This window comes from Podarcis filfolensis (assembly GCF_964270895.1).
Source record: "Podarcis filfolensis genome assembly, chromosome: 8".
Taxonomy (NCBI): domain Eukaryota; kingdom Metazoa; phylum Chordata; class Lepidosauria; order Squamata; family Lacertidae; genus Podarcis; species Podarcis filfolensis.
In genome coordinates, this window is record NC_139611.1 from 2,881,404 (window position 1) to 2,899,113 (window position 17,710).

Below are 17,710 nucleotides of genomic sequence, written 5' to 3' on the forward strand. Positions count from 1 at the left end.
GCTGCCATAGTTAGGGATTGACACACTTCTTTTGTTTTCAGACCAAGACAGATTAGTGACCCCTCCTTCCATCTCATGTTCCATTGAAGAAACAGCTGGGGAAGTTGCAAATGCAGCCCTGTGGCCATCAGATGCCTGTGGTTAGTTTATGGGTTTCTAAAGGTAGACCTAGAGAAGCAATGAAACACAGTGGCTTCATTGGAGGCATGACAGGCATTTAAGAACACAGTTTGCTGGAACCTTTATTTCAAGTTTAATATAGCAAATTCATTTGGAACTGGAGCATATAAAAATACAGAAGAGTAGTTGGCACTAAGAATGTAAACCAGCATGGTTTGATGGGTCCTTTTGCAGCCTCACCTGCCTTTTACCAGATCAATGTGGAGCATGGGAACATTGTGACGATACCCACATGGCACCATCCCAGGATCAGTGATGCTCCTACACATCTAAGCCAGCTTTGTTTCATTGCTGGCCACAGCCCTCTGCCTTTCCAACCCTGTTAGGGTATGTGGGTCTATGAAGAGCCAAAAAAGGCTGGTCTTTCTAACAGAGCTGACTTTTGCTACTGTCGGTACCCTGTCAGCAGAGCCCTCACTGGTTGTACAACCTCTGCAAACTCCTTCATTGCCTTGGCATGAAGGTTTGGGTCCTCTGCCAAGTGCCTGAAAAGATTTACGGGTGTCGCACTCCGGAGGGCCTTAGGCATAGGGATCTGGATAGGCAAGGAGATGTTACCAATAAGGAAATGCTGAAGATATATCTCCTGCAGGGCGGTGTGCATATACAAGAGGATGTCCTGAAGTCTTCGTGCAGAGCTCTCCGGGCCCCAGTCCAATGGGGGCTGAAAGAGCAAGAGATGCATCAGGCAAGTCTTGTAGTGATAGTTGGTGAGCACCATGTTCTTCCCCTCTGATGGGCTGGACTCTTTGAAATAGATTATGATCTGGAGACATTTCAGGTGGCAGCTCTCCTCTGGGACTCGCTGGCTCACCCACTTAAAAAAGAGCAACTCCTGGACAGCAAAGGACTTCTGCCAGACAGTGCCAGTCAAACGATCCATCTCGGCAGGTTGGGTGGCCAGGAAGACCAAGGAGTCTCCTTGCTGCACCCCGAGTAAGATGTCAACAGAGATCGACCTGCCTGACCGGAATGCCAGTTTCAGTCGACATGTTGAATTAGAAGGCTGAGGCACAAGGTCAAGGTTGTACTTGGGCTGGATACTGGGCCAGGCCTTGCCCACCAGGCCTTGGAACCAGTGGATGGTTTTCTCCACATCCAAGTGGAAGCTGGTGCACAAAAGGTGGATAAGGAAGATTCCTTGCTTGTCACTGCTCAGTTCTTGCTCTGGATGGTGAAGGAAACACACCACGTCCCCCAGGAGCCTCTCTCTCTTGCACACACATTCTGTCTCCACCAAGATGTGTCCATGTGTGCTTGGGGCACCCTCAGATTCACTAGTTTCAATGTGGAAAGAGTGCCCCTTGGGTGGCAGTACGGGCACGAGAACGCGGAAAGCTTTGGAAGGCTTCTGTGTGTGCCATCCTTCAAAGGCACTGTCCACCCCGATGCAATTCTCCAGCACTGGGAGGGTGTTCTGGTAGGGAAGGGCTCCGCGACAAGCCTCCAGCAAGTCATTCACAAAGGTCTCCACAAAATCACACATGCTGGTCAGATCACTGGTTTCCAGGTCAACGTGCTGGTCATAGAAGGTCTCCAGCATTTTTTGCTTGGATTCGTCGTATTCGGGTTCCATGTCAGTGTCGTCATAGTCTTCTTCATTGGTGGTGGTGCTGGAGCTGTCTGTGCTGGAGTCATAACTGGGTTCCTTCTCTATGGTGTGTCTGCAGCACCCAAACAGGATGAGAATGACCAGCCCTACGTAGTGCCACCCATCCCAGGTTCCATCCTCTGCTGCCGGATCGGTTGTCACCCAATCCTCCCGGCTCTGCCTTGGGTCCCAGCTCCAGCCCTTCTGGTCAAATTCTGTCTGCAGGCGTCCCATTTCTGTTTTCATCAGCTTCTCATGCTCCTGGAGCCGGTCCAGTGTGGCCGAGTCTGTGTGGTCACTGACCATCAGGGGGTGATGAACTAGAGCTAGCACAGCCAGGAAGATGAGGGGGCCCAAGGCCATCTCTAAAGCAGATGTCCCTGGAGAAAAACATGAGAGAGAAAAGGATCCAAACTGTTGACAAGGAAGATTTCTCAGCAAGGCTGCATGAATTCTGCCCTGGAGAAAATACTGAATCCTGCCATCAGCATAAATCATATCAATTAAATTGTAAACATAGCTTATTTGCTAAGTGATTACCATTTTGTACATTTCCCCCTCCTGGTATTGGTAACTGTGGGGAGTGGGAAGGAACTGGGGTTGGTGGGGTGGAGCTGGATAGGAAACATCTGGGATGTTTCTGCTCTTCCCACCCTTCAGGTACTTATTACCTGAGACCTGCTTGCACAGAGGTGTGAGCCAAAGGGGCTCAGCCAGCAGGCCACCACTGAGCCAAGCAGTCCCCCCCCCCCAAACAATACCAGAACACATGTCAATCAGCTCAGAATGTGGCAATAGGTAGCTTTCCCATTGTCCTTTTTGCCCGTGGCAGCCAGTGCTTTTTTCCTAAAAAAATGTTTAGGGGTACTCTCATTTTCCTACTCATATTGAAATACAGCCCCTCAATGAGGCCAAACTTACCGTATTTTTCGCTCTACAACACACACCTGACCATAACACGCACGTAGTTTTTAGAGGAGGAAAATCCGTAGGCATGCCACCCATAGGCATTCCCTCCATAACACGCACAGACATTTCCCCTTACTTTTTAGGAGGAAAAAAGTGAGTGTTATGGTGCAAAAAATACGGTAGATTCACAAAATGTTTAGGGATATGCGTGCCCTGGCATCCCCCCAGAAAAAAGCAGTGTTGATAGCAATGGTGAGAGTCAGCAAAAGAAGTAAAAGAGCAAGTTAAGGACACAAGAAGAGCCTGGTTCAGTCCAGCATCCCGTTCTCATAGTGGCCAGTCAGTTGCCTGTGAGAAACCTTCACAGCCAGACGTGAGCACAAGAGCACTTTCCCTTCCTGTTTCCAGCAACTGGCAGTCAGAAGCATTTCTGCTTCCAGCCATGGAGGCAGAGCAGAGGCATCCTGGCTAGTGGCCCCTGTGACCTTCTCCTCCATGAATTTGTCCAGTCCTGTTTTAAAGCCATCCAACTCAGTGGTGCATCCAAGTTCTCACTGTAACTGCTATCTAATAAGGGGCTAGCCAAATGGTATGCAGACTGTTCCTATCCCTGCTAAGATTGTCCTTTTCAGTTTATTGTTCTTCCGCCATTATTGTTCTGTGAGGGTCAAGACTCAAGGGCGTTGGTGGCTGGGCCTGAAGCCAACCCCACAGGGTGAGGGTCTCTTGGTGGGGAAGGGTTTAATCTCCCTTGATAACAGATGGGGAAAAGGTGTTTGTGTTATCCCAAGTGAGAGATGTTGGTTTTTTGTCTTTTCACCTGGATTTGGACATGATGATGGGTTGTTGAATGTTTTGAATGTTTTGCCAAAGTGAGAATTGAGTGGATGGTACTATGTGATGGAAGCAAGGGGAGTGTAATTGTCAGAGGAGTGAGGGTGGCACTTAATTCCTGATTTGTAATATTACATCTGGGGGCGCTTTATATATATATATATATATATATATATATATATATATATGCATGCTGCATTCTGATATATTTTCTTTTTGCAAATAATTCACTTTTGTTTTTATTTTAGTTTTTAGAGATTTGCTGCTTAATTGTGTAGGATTTTATCATTAACAGCTGTGTTGAATGTGGGATTTGTCTTTTTTATATAATGTATCTTGATTCTTGTTGAAGCAAGCTGCCTGTAGTCAACAGTCCAGGGGCTGCATGCCAGTTGGTAGGTTGGGCAGGAGAGACCGAAAGTGGAAGGAGCTATGGTTGTGCCTCTTACCCCATTTGCACAGCGGACTGCCTTGCAGCTACACAAACACCAGAGGTTTCTACACATCCGCCCACCCTTGTAGCTTGCCTCCAGCTGGCTGTCAAGATAGGCCAATCCCACCCCTCTCCATCACTTCCATTCCTACCTCTGGAGGCGCACAGCTCTTAAAGGGGCAGAGCATCTTAAGCCAGGGCTGCTCCATGCCTCTCCTCCTCTCTGCAGGCACAGCACAACATACTCAAGTCACTCTTGTTCTTTAAAGCCTGGGCCTTCCCCAGCTCTCCCGCTGCCTTTGTGCAGCCCTGTTGGCTGCTGCCTGCTGCACTGGTAGCTCACCCCCATTATTACTTGGCTGACTGTGAAGTCACATCTGCCCCAGCAGTCACAGCTGCCCTTAAAAGGAGAGGGAAGCAGGTCCAGCTTCCCTTGCACTGCTCTGCATGGGTCCCTTGGCCACCAGGACTGCTCCTGCTCACCTCTGGCAAGAAGACAAAGCACCAGTGAGAGTTTAGGCCAGCCTGGTGTCCTTCACCTGTTTTGGACTACAACTCCTATCTGCCCCAGCTGATATGGCCATCTCTGTGCCATCTCCATAGCTGTCAACATTTCCCTTTCTTAAGGGAAATTCCCTTATTCCAAATAGGATTCCTTGCAAGAAAAGGGAAACGTTGACAGCTATGGCCATCTCTGCCTCTGGTGGATAGGCCCAAAGGCATGTACCAAGCTGCAGCAGAGGGACCACAGCTGAAGGGTTGAGAGCTCAGCAGCAGAGCCCAGGCAAGGGTTCCAGGGTCAGTCTCTGGCATCTCCTGCTTAAAAAAGGATCAGGTAAGAGGTGGCACAAAGGCCCTCAGCAGAAGGCCCTGGACTGCTGCTGCCATTTAGAACAGGGCTGCCACAGGTCTGGATCTTCCCAGACATTACTGGGATTTCAAGGGCGGAATTGACTTCTGGGGGGATTTCCGAAAGGCAGCGCTTTCTCCTGGATCTTAGGCAAGTCAATCGAAACAACATTGGGCTCAACAATTTTGGTGGTTTCCTTAAAAGAAGCTCAATAATTTTGGGGTGTCCTGGTTTTTACTTTATTAATATGGCAACCCTGAGTTAGAATAATAGACAATACTGAGCTAGATGTGAAGCTGCCTTATTCCAGACCAGGCTACATTCTAGCTCAGTCATAGAGTTATGCTTCTCACCTTCAGTGGGAAAGACCTGTCTCCTCTGCCTAAGACCCCAGGGAGCTATTGACAGTCAAGAGGAGCCACCCTGGCTGGCTGGGCTGATGTGAGTTAGGGATGCAATGAGGCAGCAACTTCCATTCTGACCTGTGTTTGGTTTCTGCTAAATAGTATGTCATTTCAGTATGAAGGAAACAGCAAAAGAAGGTTTTTAAAAACCCATTAATTATGCCTCATTTGCAAACTTGAAAAACAAGAACAATGATGGGAACAAATACAAAAAGGATTTGCTTACTTGTTCATGTCCCTGACCAGAGATGCTCTGACCAGAGATACTCTGGTTTCACCTCAGATCGTATAAATCTTTCCCCTGACCAGAGATGAGCATGTGAACTGCAGCAATTTCTATTTGATTTTTTGTTTTTGCCAGAATTTTCCACCAGTGCTTTATCAGGTAGTATTATTCTAAGAGATATCCAGCAGACACTGTTCTGTTGCAGCAAGTGCCATCTTCTAATTCAGTTTTTAGTATGATGGATATGCAAAGGTAGCTACTGATGTAAAAAGCCCTGGGACCAGGGGACCAGCATGGGACCAGAATACCAAAAAGATAGTCTCTTCCCTTATACAGTGGTACCTCGGGTTAAGTACTTAATTTGTTCTGGAGGTCCGTTCCTAACCTGAAACTGTTCTTAACCTGAAGCACCACTTTAGCTAATGGGGCCTCTTGCTGCCGCCGCGCCGCTGGAGCACAATTTCTGTTTTCATCCTGAAGCAAAGCTCTTAACCTGAAGCACTATTTCTGGGTTAGCGGAGTCTGTAACCTGAAGCGTATGTAACCTGAAGTGTATGTAACATGAGGTACCACTGTACACCTAACTGATCGCTGCTCTCTGCAGGAGACGGCATCCTGCAGACACTGTTTTATCGGGAGGTCTGTTCTGCTCATTGTTGGAATAGTGCCTTTGGTATGGCAGCGACTACTTTTTGGAACCCCCTTCTGTTACATATCGAAGAGACACCATCTCTAGGGTCTTCTCAGCATCTGTTGGAGACTTTCCCCATTCAACAACACTGAATATATAGTATATATTCACATACACTGTTTTTATATAGGTAATGGTTTTTAATGATTTGTATACTGTATATGCAAATGCTTTAGACATGTCTTTATTATATTGTGAAATCCCTTCTGCATAGGAAGTAATTCATAAATTAATTAAATGAATAAAGTTTGCCAAAGCACAAGATGTCAAATGCAGACTCTTTTTCTTTAGCTGGTTGGTTGTTGTGCAAGAGCTCCGGACCACCTTTAAGCGCACAACCTGTATTTGCCTGTATGTAACTGAATCACAGTTAGAACAGTAAACTTACAAACTGGAAACTCGATTGAATCATGCCCCACAAATAGCCGCAGTCTGGAAGCGCCCAGTGCATCAATACTGTTCAGAAGAGACACACTCTGCTCCCGATGCCCTTGAAGTGGGGGTCACCAACCTTGTGACTGTGATGCCGTGCTACCTGTGAAGGCCTTCATTGGTGCCTCTGAGTTGTTGCTGTTTTTTGATAAATAAGTCTCTAGTCCTCCAAGAATCACTGTTAGAAAATGCCCTTCTAAGCAATTTCTTTGAAATGAGCCAGCCAGTATCATCAAGTAAACAAGCTATTTAAGAAGGATTTGATAAATGGTTTTGTGGAACGAAACTCTGACTTTGAAATGGGGCTGCTTGAGAGTAAAGAAATACTGATTTCTAAAATATATAAATGTTATTAGACTGGAAAACAAAGATGAATTAGATAAGTCAACAATGATACAATGGACTAAAGATTTAGATCATAATATTGATATGGTTTCATGGGAGAAGTTATCGGAAAAGGACATGAAATTTACTGCCTGTTATTCTTTAAAAAAAAACTATTTGGAAATGATGTGTGGGCGGTACCTAATGTCAAACAAATGGCCAAAACGTGTAAAAATGTGTCAAGTAAATGTTGGAAGTATAAACAGACAGAAGGGTCATTCTTTCATATGCGGTGGACATGCAAAAAGGCTAAAGGCTTTTGGGAAATGATATATAATGAAATTAAGATGTTTAAGTGGGTTATTCCCAAAAGACTTGAAGCCTTTCTTATAGGGTTAATAGAGACACATATTCTGAAGACGATGACCAAATTATTTATGTACGTGACAACAGCAGCTGCAATACTATATGCACAGAAATGGAAAGACGTAATGGACTATGTGGAAATGGCAAAGCAGACAGCAAAATTAAGAGACGAAAATGATGAACTTCTTACAGTAGACTAGAGGCCTTTTTTGGACTATTTGAAAAACATTATAGCCAAATGAAATCATGGGCAGGATTCAACATATGAGCAGTGGAAGAACAATGATAAAATAATTGTATTAAAGGGTTTTTTTTTGTAATAGATAAGAGTTTGCCATATAATGCAGTAGAAAAGGGTTTGAAGAAAAACACTGTGGACATGTGGGTAGGAGGTTAATCTATGAAACAAAGTTGTTATGTAATTATATAATTTGAGAAATTTTGGAAACTTAATAAAAATTTACATTTGCAATGTGCCATAAATACCATCGTGTCGGTATTTCTGGACAATGTGTGAAGATTGAGCTGTGACTGCTAGGCACCCTGTTTGGGCAGCAGGCAATAGAAATCCCTGGGGTCCTAAGGAGCTGCTGTTTCCCTCTCCCCTGCATTCTTTTCCTGCATTCCGCCTTATTTTCTTGTCATTTGATCCACCTGTTGTTCTATTTATTTTGTTTTGCTGCCTGCCAGCCATACGGCGGTAGCCAACTGAGGACTTAGGCACACTTACTGTTTGCCCCACACTTTCCACGCACAGGTCTGCGTTTTCCCAGTCCCTGCCCAAGTGCTCCCCCCCCCTTTTTTTGCCCCACTGCTTTCTCCAGAAAAACTCAATCTTTACCACTAATGACAAATTGTGTTTTCAATGGACTGCCCTTTGCTCTGATTTAGCAGTAAAGAGTAGGTTTTCACGGGGAAAGCAACGGGGCAAAATAAAAATGCTTAGACATGACCTGGGAAGCCTGGAGCTGTGCCTGGAAATGTAGAGCAACGGGAATTGTGGATGAGCCTTGAGAGAAGTTTTGAAATGTACGTGATGGAGTAGGGCAAGAAGTGTGGGAATTGCCCATTACTCGTTTTGCTGCCAGCTACCCACATGGCACAGCGAGCAGGCTATTGCTTGAGAAACGTTTTGAAAATGTGGGTGTGGAATCCTCCAATTAGTGCTCTGTTTGCTTTGCTGCCTGTTGGCAGATGGAGCCAGCAGCTGCTTGCGAGGGGCCTCAGAGGAATATTGGGGTGGGTGGGATATGGCAAGCCTTTCTTGTTTCTGCAAGGTTTATTCCTAGTTGCAGGGCTGTCTTAAGCATAACCGGCGCCGTGGTGCAAAGATCCCCCCCCCTGGCAACTCCAAAACAAGGGAGGGGGCTGTAGACAAAGTCTCTACCTCCCCCACCACCCCGCTCCCCGGCGTGGTGGCGGCGATCAAGCAGGAAAACGTGCTGGCGGACATGCTCTCCGGTGTCGAGGCGCCCAAGAAGGCAGCCCGGGAAGGCTGCGTCCGGGAGCAGGGTTGTCTTTAGCAGATCCAGAGGCTTCATAAGCCTCTGCAGGGATCACTCTCCTCCTGCGGAGGCTTGGGAAGGAAGCTGCACACCCACCAGCCATATAGTTGGCGGGGTGCAGCTGATGGGCGTGCAGGGAAAGGGGAGGTTGCCGGCAAAGCCGCGCAGCTCCCCTGAGAAGTCGGCACCCTGGCGCGACGCACCACTAAGCCCTATGGGAAAGACGGCTCTGCCTAGTTGTTTGGGTTGGGGGAGCCCAGTGCAGAGGCATCATAATGAGGATGGCGATCATAATGATCACTCTTTTCCTGGGTGTTCCTAAGTTGTTGTTGGGGACATTGCAGAGGCATTTTCATTGTCATTATGGTCACCTTTTCCAATTGCTGCAAATGTGTTTGTGTGTGCTGATTTCAACATTTCCTCCCAGCTGCGGAGCGTGAATTCTCGGCACCCAGGGCGGCCACGAGCGCAGGGTGTGTGTACATGTCGGGGGAAGGTGGGCGCACCCAGGGGCAGGGTGCAGAGTGTGCAAGAGCCCACTGCAGCACCCCTGCCTTTGCCACCCACACCGCTGGAGTTACCCCCCCCCCTGCACTTTGCATCATGCAGTGAAACGGCAAGGGGCCCTCTTGATAACAACCACGATGTGACAGTATCTGGAAAAGAAGAAAACTTTTTAGAACATTTTTTGTTACAAAATAACGATAATCATTGAATAGCTTTTTCTTCGTGGGAAGCATGTTGTGTTCCTCCTCTCTTTCCTATTTCTACTCTACTGGGGATTGCAGCCATTGTGGGTCAGGCCACACTCCTGGTGGCAGCCATTTTGTGAGTGATGTCCTTGTCACCGTCTCAAAATTCCAAAAGCACCCCTGGACCCAAAAAGTACATAGCCACAGACTTAAAGTGCCTGGTGTATATTTCCTCATATTACTAGAGTGAAACTTGTTGAAAATCACTGAAGAAAAAGAGTTGCTGATCTAGAAAGAGAGATCTCCTTGATGGCATCACAATTGTTGCATAGAAAGATTGTGACGTCAAGATTCTCTGAACCACTGAAAACTAAGCTTAGCAAGAACAGTGTGAGCTGACTTCAAATGTTGCAGCTTTTCTCCAGCAGGATGCTAAGAAAGATCTGCAGGCAGTTTGGTCAGGTGGCAGGATTTAAGTTGAACAAAGATAAAACAAAATTGTTGGTAAAGAATATGAGAGACCAAGAAAAACAAGAATTACAAAAAAAATTGGTCTGACAATAACTAAAAAAGCTAAAGATCTAGGAATTTGGATTACAGCAAAAAAACATCAATTTATTTAATGATACGTAATTATAGCAGGACCTGGAAAGAGATAAAAAAAGATTTGGAAATATGGAATAGGCTGAACCTCTTGTTTTGGGGGAGAGTTTCCACAATCAAAATGAATTTCCTGCCAAAAATTATGTTTCTGTTCCAGATTATTCCAATTGTAGGTGGGACTGGATGCTTCAGGGATTGGCAGAGGGAGTTATTGAAATTCATTTGGCAAAGGAAGAAACCCCGAATTAAACACAAATAACTAATTTATATTAAAGATAGAGGGGTTTTTGTGTTACCAGACCTGAGGCTCTATGTTGAAGTGCCCTGCCTCTGCTGGCTGAAAGAGTGGGTGATCTTGCAGAACACTCATTTATTGGATCTGGAAGGATGGGACAACAGATTTGGGTGGCACGCCTATTTGGGTGATGGAAAAGTAAAAGTACACAGGGGTTTTCTAAATTATATAATACAGAAATCATTATACACAGTGTGGGATAGGTACAGAAATTTACTGGAACCAAAAACACCCTGGAGGTTATCCCCCTAGAGGCCATCTCGGTAAAGAGGAAAAACATGGGGAGGAATTGGACAACCTACAAAGAAATCTTAGACCAGGGGTCAGCAACTTTGTCAGCCGTGGGCCGGTCCACTGTCCCTCAGACCTTGTGGTGGGCCGGACTATATTTTTTTTTTGGGGGGGGGGGAATGAACGAATTTCCATGCCCCACAAATAACCCAGAGATGCATTTTAAATAAAAGCACACATTCTACTCATGTAAAAACATGCTGATTCCCGGACCGTCCGCAGGCCAGATTTAGAAGGCATTTGGGCTGGATCCGGCCCCTGGGCCTTAGGTTGCCTACCCCTGTCTTAGAAGAAGACCAAAACCAGCTCAAATTGAGAAAATTTGAAGAAATCAAAAATCATCTTATGGATTGGCTACAATATCATCAGCTAAATGATGTTTTCAAAATAGATCAAAAAATGGATTTGCAACAGAGATATCGAGGTTGGAAAAAGACATATTACAGAACAAAAAGAAAACACTATCTAAATTGTACAGATTACTACTGGATTGGGACGTTAAGGTGGAAGAAGTAAAGGTTGTAATGATTAAGTGGGCAAAGAATTTTGGATACTCCATTCAGATGGACGATTGGAGAAAATTATGGAAAAGAGATTTAAAATTTACGGCTTGCTACACACTTGCTCTACGGATGGTACATGACCCCCAGCAAATTGGACAAAATATATAAAACAAACTCAAATGTATGCAGGAGGTGTAAGCAAATGGAGGGAACAATGTACCACATGCGGTGGGGTTGTGAAAAAAATAATTTGGGGGGCGGAAATTGTCTATGACAATACTTGCGAACAAACACTTGCGAAAAAGCCGGAGGCCTTTCTTCTAGGCATTCTGACATCTGATGTACCAAATAATAAGAGGAGGGTTTTCTTATATACTGCAGCAGCAGTAAGAAAGGAAGAAAGCCCCCACAAAGGAAGAATGGCAAATTAAATTATGTGAATACCTAGAACTAGCAAAAATGACAAAGACAATAAGGAACCAACCAAACCAAAAATTCAAAAATGAGTGGGATTGTTACAGAGTGTATTTGGAAAAATATTGTTCCCAAACAAAACCCTTGATATGCCTTGACTAATTTTCACAAAGTAAACAATAGATAGATATTGTATATTATGAAAGACCAACGAATTAAAAGGAAAAAGGACACAGTAAAAAAGATAAGGAAGCAGTAAGGAGCCGCAATGAGGTGAAGGAAAGTCGTCACTAAACAGTTTAAGACTTAGTGTAGCAGTATTATCTGATGCTGAATTATTTTGGTTTCATGGTGTTATGTACTGAGTTGAATAGGATCCAAACTGCAGCAGTCTGATTGGTCCTAGAACAATAGGATCCAAAAGGCAGCAGTCTGATTGGTCCTAGAACAATAGGATTCAAAATGCAGCAGTCTGATTGGTCCTAGAACAATGCAGCAGTATGATTGGTTGGCAGGAACCACCCAATCATGCTCCAGATAGAAGTGAATCCACAACCTGATTGGCTTACGGTAGAATTCCGGAATTAGCCAATCATGTGCAGCCCATTGTGTAAATAATGTATATAAAGCAGATACCTTGAGGGGACATTCATTCATTCCTCCTCACCACTATGAGCTGAATAAAGAGCATGAAATCACTTTGCGACTCTGAGTATATTTCACATGGTGTGTAGCTTATTATGTATTGAAAAATGTATGGATTAACTGTATAAATAATGAAACTCAATAAAGAATATATTATTAAAGAAAGATCTGCAAGCAGCCATCATGCTCTGTCCGCATGAGCCTTTTTATGTTAACGTCTCGCTCATCTGTGGGCCCCAAGACGTGACGGCCGACACATTGCATTTCTAGAATTTATCCCTTTTTGCTCCATTCCACCACCTTCACCCCGACTTGTTTATGATGGATTTTGTGTCACTAGAGCTGTTTGCAACGTGAACAAGTGACACTCTTGTTACACTTGAACATGGGAGTGGTTTTCACCCCCCAGAACTCACTTGGAGAACCTTTTCACTTTGACTTTGGAGAAGAGGAATGGATGTCTAAACAGGCAGTCGGCAACTATTGGCATTTCCCTAGCCAATGAGAGTTGTGGTTTGAGGGCTAAGAAAAGGCTTATTTCCGAAGATGGATGTGTTGAGAACCCAAGAAGAGCTCTGCTAGTGGTCCATCTGGCCCAGCATCTTTTTCTCACAGTGGCCAATCACTTGCCTATTAACTTATTAACTATTAACCCTATTTGACCCCTATGCCTGTCGTTGCAATGCTGTTCTTCAAGGGCTGACAGATGCCTGCTTTTCACATTCGTAAGGATAGCACGTCTGTCAATTTGACACCAGACACATTCAGGAAAACAATATGCTGGTCACATCCATAAAGAAACAAGTTACATATTAAAATTATGCCTCACCTCACAACAGGGCTGCCTAACTGGGCGGGGATAACTCATAGGTGCATCTTTCAAATAAATAAAAAAGACAAGTAATGCCACATTTCCTCCTCTGTTTTGCTCTGGCCTGGACTGAATTGGACCTCCAATCTCACCTCCTTCCCCCCAAAACCCTGCTGCAAGCAACGCTTTGCTTTCACAGGCTACCATTTCCACAAGGACCCCCCCCCCGGGAAGGCTGCTGCCTGCGCTGGAGGCCAAGTGGAGTCTGACCCAGGTACCCCTTCGTCCCAGCTGCCCGCCGCCTTTGGGAGGACATCCCAGTCGGGGGCGCGTGGGGGGACCCGGTGCCCACGGTATGCAAGGAAGCTGTAACACGACAGCAGCTGATATATTTACTGCCTGCAGCGGGGCAATATCAAGGGCCGCTTGAATAACCTTTTACAGGTTTATTTATGCAGAGGCCAAGGCTCTGGCCCCCCGCTGGGCCAAGCAGCGCAGAGGATTCAGCAATTCCAGCTCCCCTCATAAATCAAGCTGGCGGCTGGCTTGAGTTACGAGGGTCTGCCAGCAATGACAGCCAGCTAATCCCGGCCTCCTTAGCTAGGATTACTGTCCATCATAGTTCATTACCTTGGGGCCCAATCAGCGCCCCTCATCCTCTGGGGCGGGACGAAGAGCACATGTCCACTGGGCAAGAGACACTTGCTGCCCCGAAGACCTGTCATCGCAGCTATAAATAAAGTGACTTGTTTGCAGAAGAGCAAATTTAGCCTGTCCAGAAGGTCAGGGTGGCAGGGAGCCCAGTCTGGCTCCAAATAGCCCTCCATTAAAATGGTTGTCATGCTTGAGTTTCAGGACCAAAGGAGGAGAGAGGCGAGGGCCTTGAAAGGTGGGAAGAGGGCAGAGGGGCAGGAAGGCGCAAAAGCCCCGCAGGGCTCTCTGCCTTCCCTCACCCTCACACGGAGCGCAAGGTTCTCCCTGAGGGGACCCTAAAGGGACTTCTGGGCTGTTCCATTTCAATTCACTACCGGGCCAAGTTTTAAAGTGCTGGTTTTGACCTTAAGAAGCCCCAAACAGCTTGAGACAAGGTTATCTCCAAGATATAAGAATATAAGAGAAGTCCTGCCGGATCTAATCCAGTAACCTGTTCTGACAGTGGCCTGTGGGAAGCTCACAAGCGTGACCTGAGCGCCAGAGCAATCGCCTCTCCGGTGGTTTCTAGCACTTGGCACTCAGAAGCATTATTGCCTCCAAACACAGCCATCGTGACCCGTAACCTTTCCCCCTTTAGTCTGCTTTTCTGTGGTGGCTCCCATTTTGGAGAACGAGTTCCCTTTAGAGATCAGGTGAGCACCACCGATGGCCAGAATGGAGTGGGACTTTCACAGACAGAAACTGAGCATGTCAGTCCCTCACTGACATACTAACTTCTGACGCAGGTGGATATTTTATTTTATTTTGTTTATATTGAGGAGCATCCCCTCATGTGAGCTCTCTCCCCACAGTCTGAATCAGTGGAGCCCAGAAACAAGTTGGCCTAATAGGAGGGATGGCTCTGTCATCAACAAGCCTTTACCATTTCTTTTGCCAGGGAACATGGTCAATCAAAGAGGTATTATATGAAGAAGGACTTTCTTTTTTATTATTAACCATTCTGTATTGTTGACCCAAATCTCCTGACACTCAGAGGCTGCTGCTGCTGCTGTCCCAGCAGATGGGAAAGAAAGGCAAACCTACCTTAATTGCACTTTCTAGAAAAATATGTGATCCAGAAAATTCACAATTCTCAGAATTTTGTGATGCAATTCTCCAGCCAAATAATGTGAACAAGAATGTATATCTTAGGGGAATGTGGCTAAAATGCATATACAGGGAACTCCTCATTTACACGTGTCCAATATGTGCACAACCGCATATATGCACATCAGCCCAAACCCAGAAGTGGGAAAAAAGGACAAAAATGGCCCTAAAATTGCATAGAAAGACTCCCATGACCTTGGCCTTCTCCAGAATAATGTGCATAGGGGGTGTATTGGATTGAGCACGTAGTGGACTTTGACCAGGGAGAGCCAAGTTCAAATTCCTGATCTGCCATGAAAGGAGTTGAGTGATCTTGGACCCTGTCACTTTCAGCCTAAGCAACCTCATAGGGCTGTTGTGAGAATAAAACAAGGAGAAGCAGCTAAAAGTATCAATCACTCCTGAATGCCTCTGAATACTACTTGCTGGAGAGAGCAGGCTCATGTCCTGCTTGTGAGTTTCTCATAGGCATCTAGAAAGTGTTCGAAATTCCCCAGGTGCCAGGTGTGTTTTGCTACTGGTGTGGGTCCAGTTGCGACTATGTGGAGATTTCCAGGCGCCAGATTGGCAACTGACTAGGGCGCAGTCCTCCATCATCCCATCAAGGAAAGTAAGTGCAGGGCTGAATACAGATCTATTTGACTGTGCTGCAGCCTCTCCACAGGCCACCCAAATGGAACTCACAAACCACAGTTTAAAAACCTCTGCCTTAGTCCATAGTTAATACCATTTCCATTTCCACTGTCTGTGTTTCTCCTTCTTGCATACTGGGACAAGTGAATTGTAACAACAGGCAATAGTCAAGCAGTGTAGTCACAGAATCATATAATCGTAGTGATAAAAGAGATCCTGAGGGTCATCTAGTCCAGCCCCCTAGATTTAAGGTGCCATTTGGTTATATATCTGAGTTTCCAACACTGCATCTAGATGGCCACTGAGAGAAAAGGATGCTGGACTAGATGGGCCATTGGACTGATCCAGCTGGCTCTTCCTGTGTTCTTAGAACCATGTATCCCACCCCGAGATTCTTGAAGTCAGTATGGGGGCAGTGACAGATGGGTCACCAGTCTTGCATGCAGAGGATTCCCTTTGCATCTTGTCTTCATACAGAACATGGGTGGAGAGAACCCCTCCCTTAAACTTCAGAGCTGGAGCCATTTTTGCCAAGGGGTGAAACGTTTCCTAGCAGCCTGGCCTTTCAGCTGTCACAGCTGCCGATGGATTCCAGTCTGTCAAATTCTGCCTTAGCACAGCTGTTGGGAGGAAAAAGAAGGAAGGATGTGTGATGAGAAGCTGCCGAGGCTGTTCAGAGCCAGTGGGGCAGCATGTTTTTAATGCACTGGGAATTTGGAGAAAATGGAAGGACACGGTGACAGATGCTGCAGTGTACAGTTCTGCAGTTTACCGCATGGGGCATCTGCACAGAGACCCCAAGATTCCCAGTCTGAGCTTTGTCTTTATAAATAAACCAGGTTAAATTGCTGGCATCTCCAGCCAAAAGGATCTCAGGTGGCATCCATGGCTGGAGAAAGCCTATGCCTGAACTCTTTGATCACTGCCAGTCAAGAATACTCAGCTGTAGACCAGTAGTCTACTACTGCATGAGAATAAGGCAGGATCATATGTAGTATGGTTAAAGCATCCTTTCCCATGTTGTTCCCATTTGTTCTTTCTCTCCCTATCATCTCTGGTCAAACAAGCTGTTGCTGAGTTTTAAAGCTCTACAAAACCCTACAAAGTCTGTTAACAGACAATGGTGGTAGGAGCATATGACCCCTCCTCTCTGGTGCCACCTTCAACACTCTCCAAAAACTGCTTTCCCGGTAAGATAGTGCCAATTATCTCCTACAGACCCTTGCTAGAGCCCTAGGAAGTCTGGAAAGGAGATGCTTAGAATGGACGAAGATACACCGCAACTCTTATGGAAGGCTGATGATAAAGACTACAGAGATGGTGTCAGTGCCATGGATTAAGAGGATTTCAGAAAACCTGAGCTGCCTAGAGGAAAGAGATTCCCAAGTGACTTGCAGTGGCCAGTCTGTCTGAATGTCTTGGGGGGAGGAGGAGGAGGAGAAGTGAAGAGCATACCGTTGCCTTCAATCTTTCAACTGAAAGGAAATGTGGAAACCCGACCTTATCCTTAGGATGGCAAAGAAGCAACTATCCCATCTTTCAAGGCCTAATTAGCCGCTGCTGTAGGGGCAGCATCTTATACGTCTCCTGTGTCAGCCTTGCAGAGGATGCCCAGCCTGGACAAAAGAGACAGTCTTTCCAGGCTTCCTGCTTGCCCACCTCCATGTTAGCTGGTGGCACGGGGAGATCTGCCTGATGGTTTGGAAGGGGACTGGATCTGCATCCAATAACCACTTAGCTTCTACTCTCGCCAGCATCTTTGGCCTACATGGTTCCCATTCTTGACTCCACTGCAGTGCACAATGCAATGTAAGGTGTTGTTGTATCACAGAACCCATGCTTTAGGCCAGGGACAGAGAACCTGAAGCCCTCCAAGTGTTGTTGGATTACAGCTCCCATCAGCCTCAGTCAACATAGCCAATGGTTTGGGATGCTGAGTGTTGAAGTCCAGCAATTGAATGGAATGAATGGAAAGAGCTGGGGGGTTGGGGTAGGAGACACATAGCTATATTTAAAAGTAGAAAGAACAGTATCATTGTCTGGCTAGGTAACTTCCCAATTCACAGAAGCTATTTTAAAGGGCCTTCTGCGACCGAAGTGGGAGCTGCCTCTAAGCATCAATGACGAAATCAAAGATTTTATGGAGCTTCAGTTGGGCACAAGTGGGCCCACTCACCCTCCAAATGCCCCCCCCCCCAAAGAATAAAAAGAAATGCAGGAGGGGCAATTCCAAAATAGGCCAATGAAGACTGAGCATACTCTGTGAGCACCGAATGCT

The 17,710-nt window shown here is 46.0% G+C and overlaps 1 protein-coding gene across 1 annotated transcript; it reads right to left on the bottom strand.

The window, feature by feature from the left end:
* Window positions 1–212: 212 nt before the first annotated feature.
* On the bottom strand, window positions 213–4,299 carry ITPRIPL1 (ITPRIP like 1). Its single transcript, XM_083629496.1, has 2 exons — window positions 4,100–4,299; window positions 213–2,151 (listed from the first exon to the last, which is right to left on the bottom strand). The coding sequence occupies exon 2, from the start codon at window positions 2,132–2,134 to the stop codon at window positions 566–568; it is 1,569 nt and encodes a 522-aa protein (XP_083485622.1). The 5' UTR covers window positions 2,135–2,151; window positions 4,100–4,299; the 3' UTR covers window positions 213–565.
* Window positions 4,300–17,710: the final 13,411 nt, after the last annotated feature.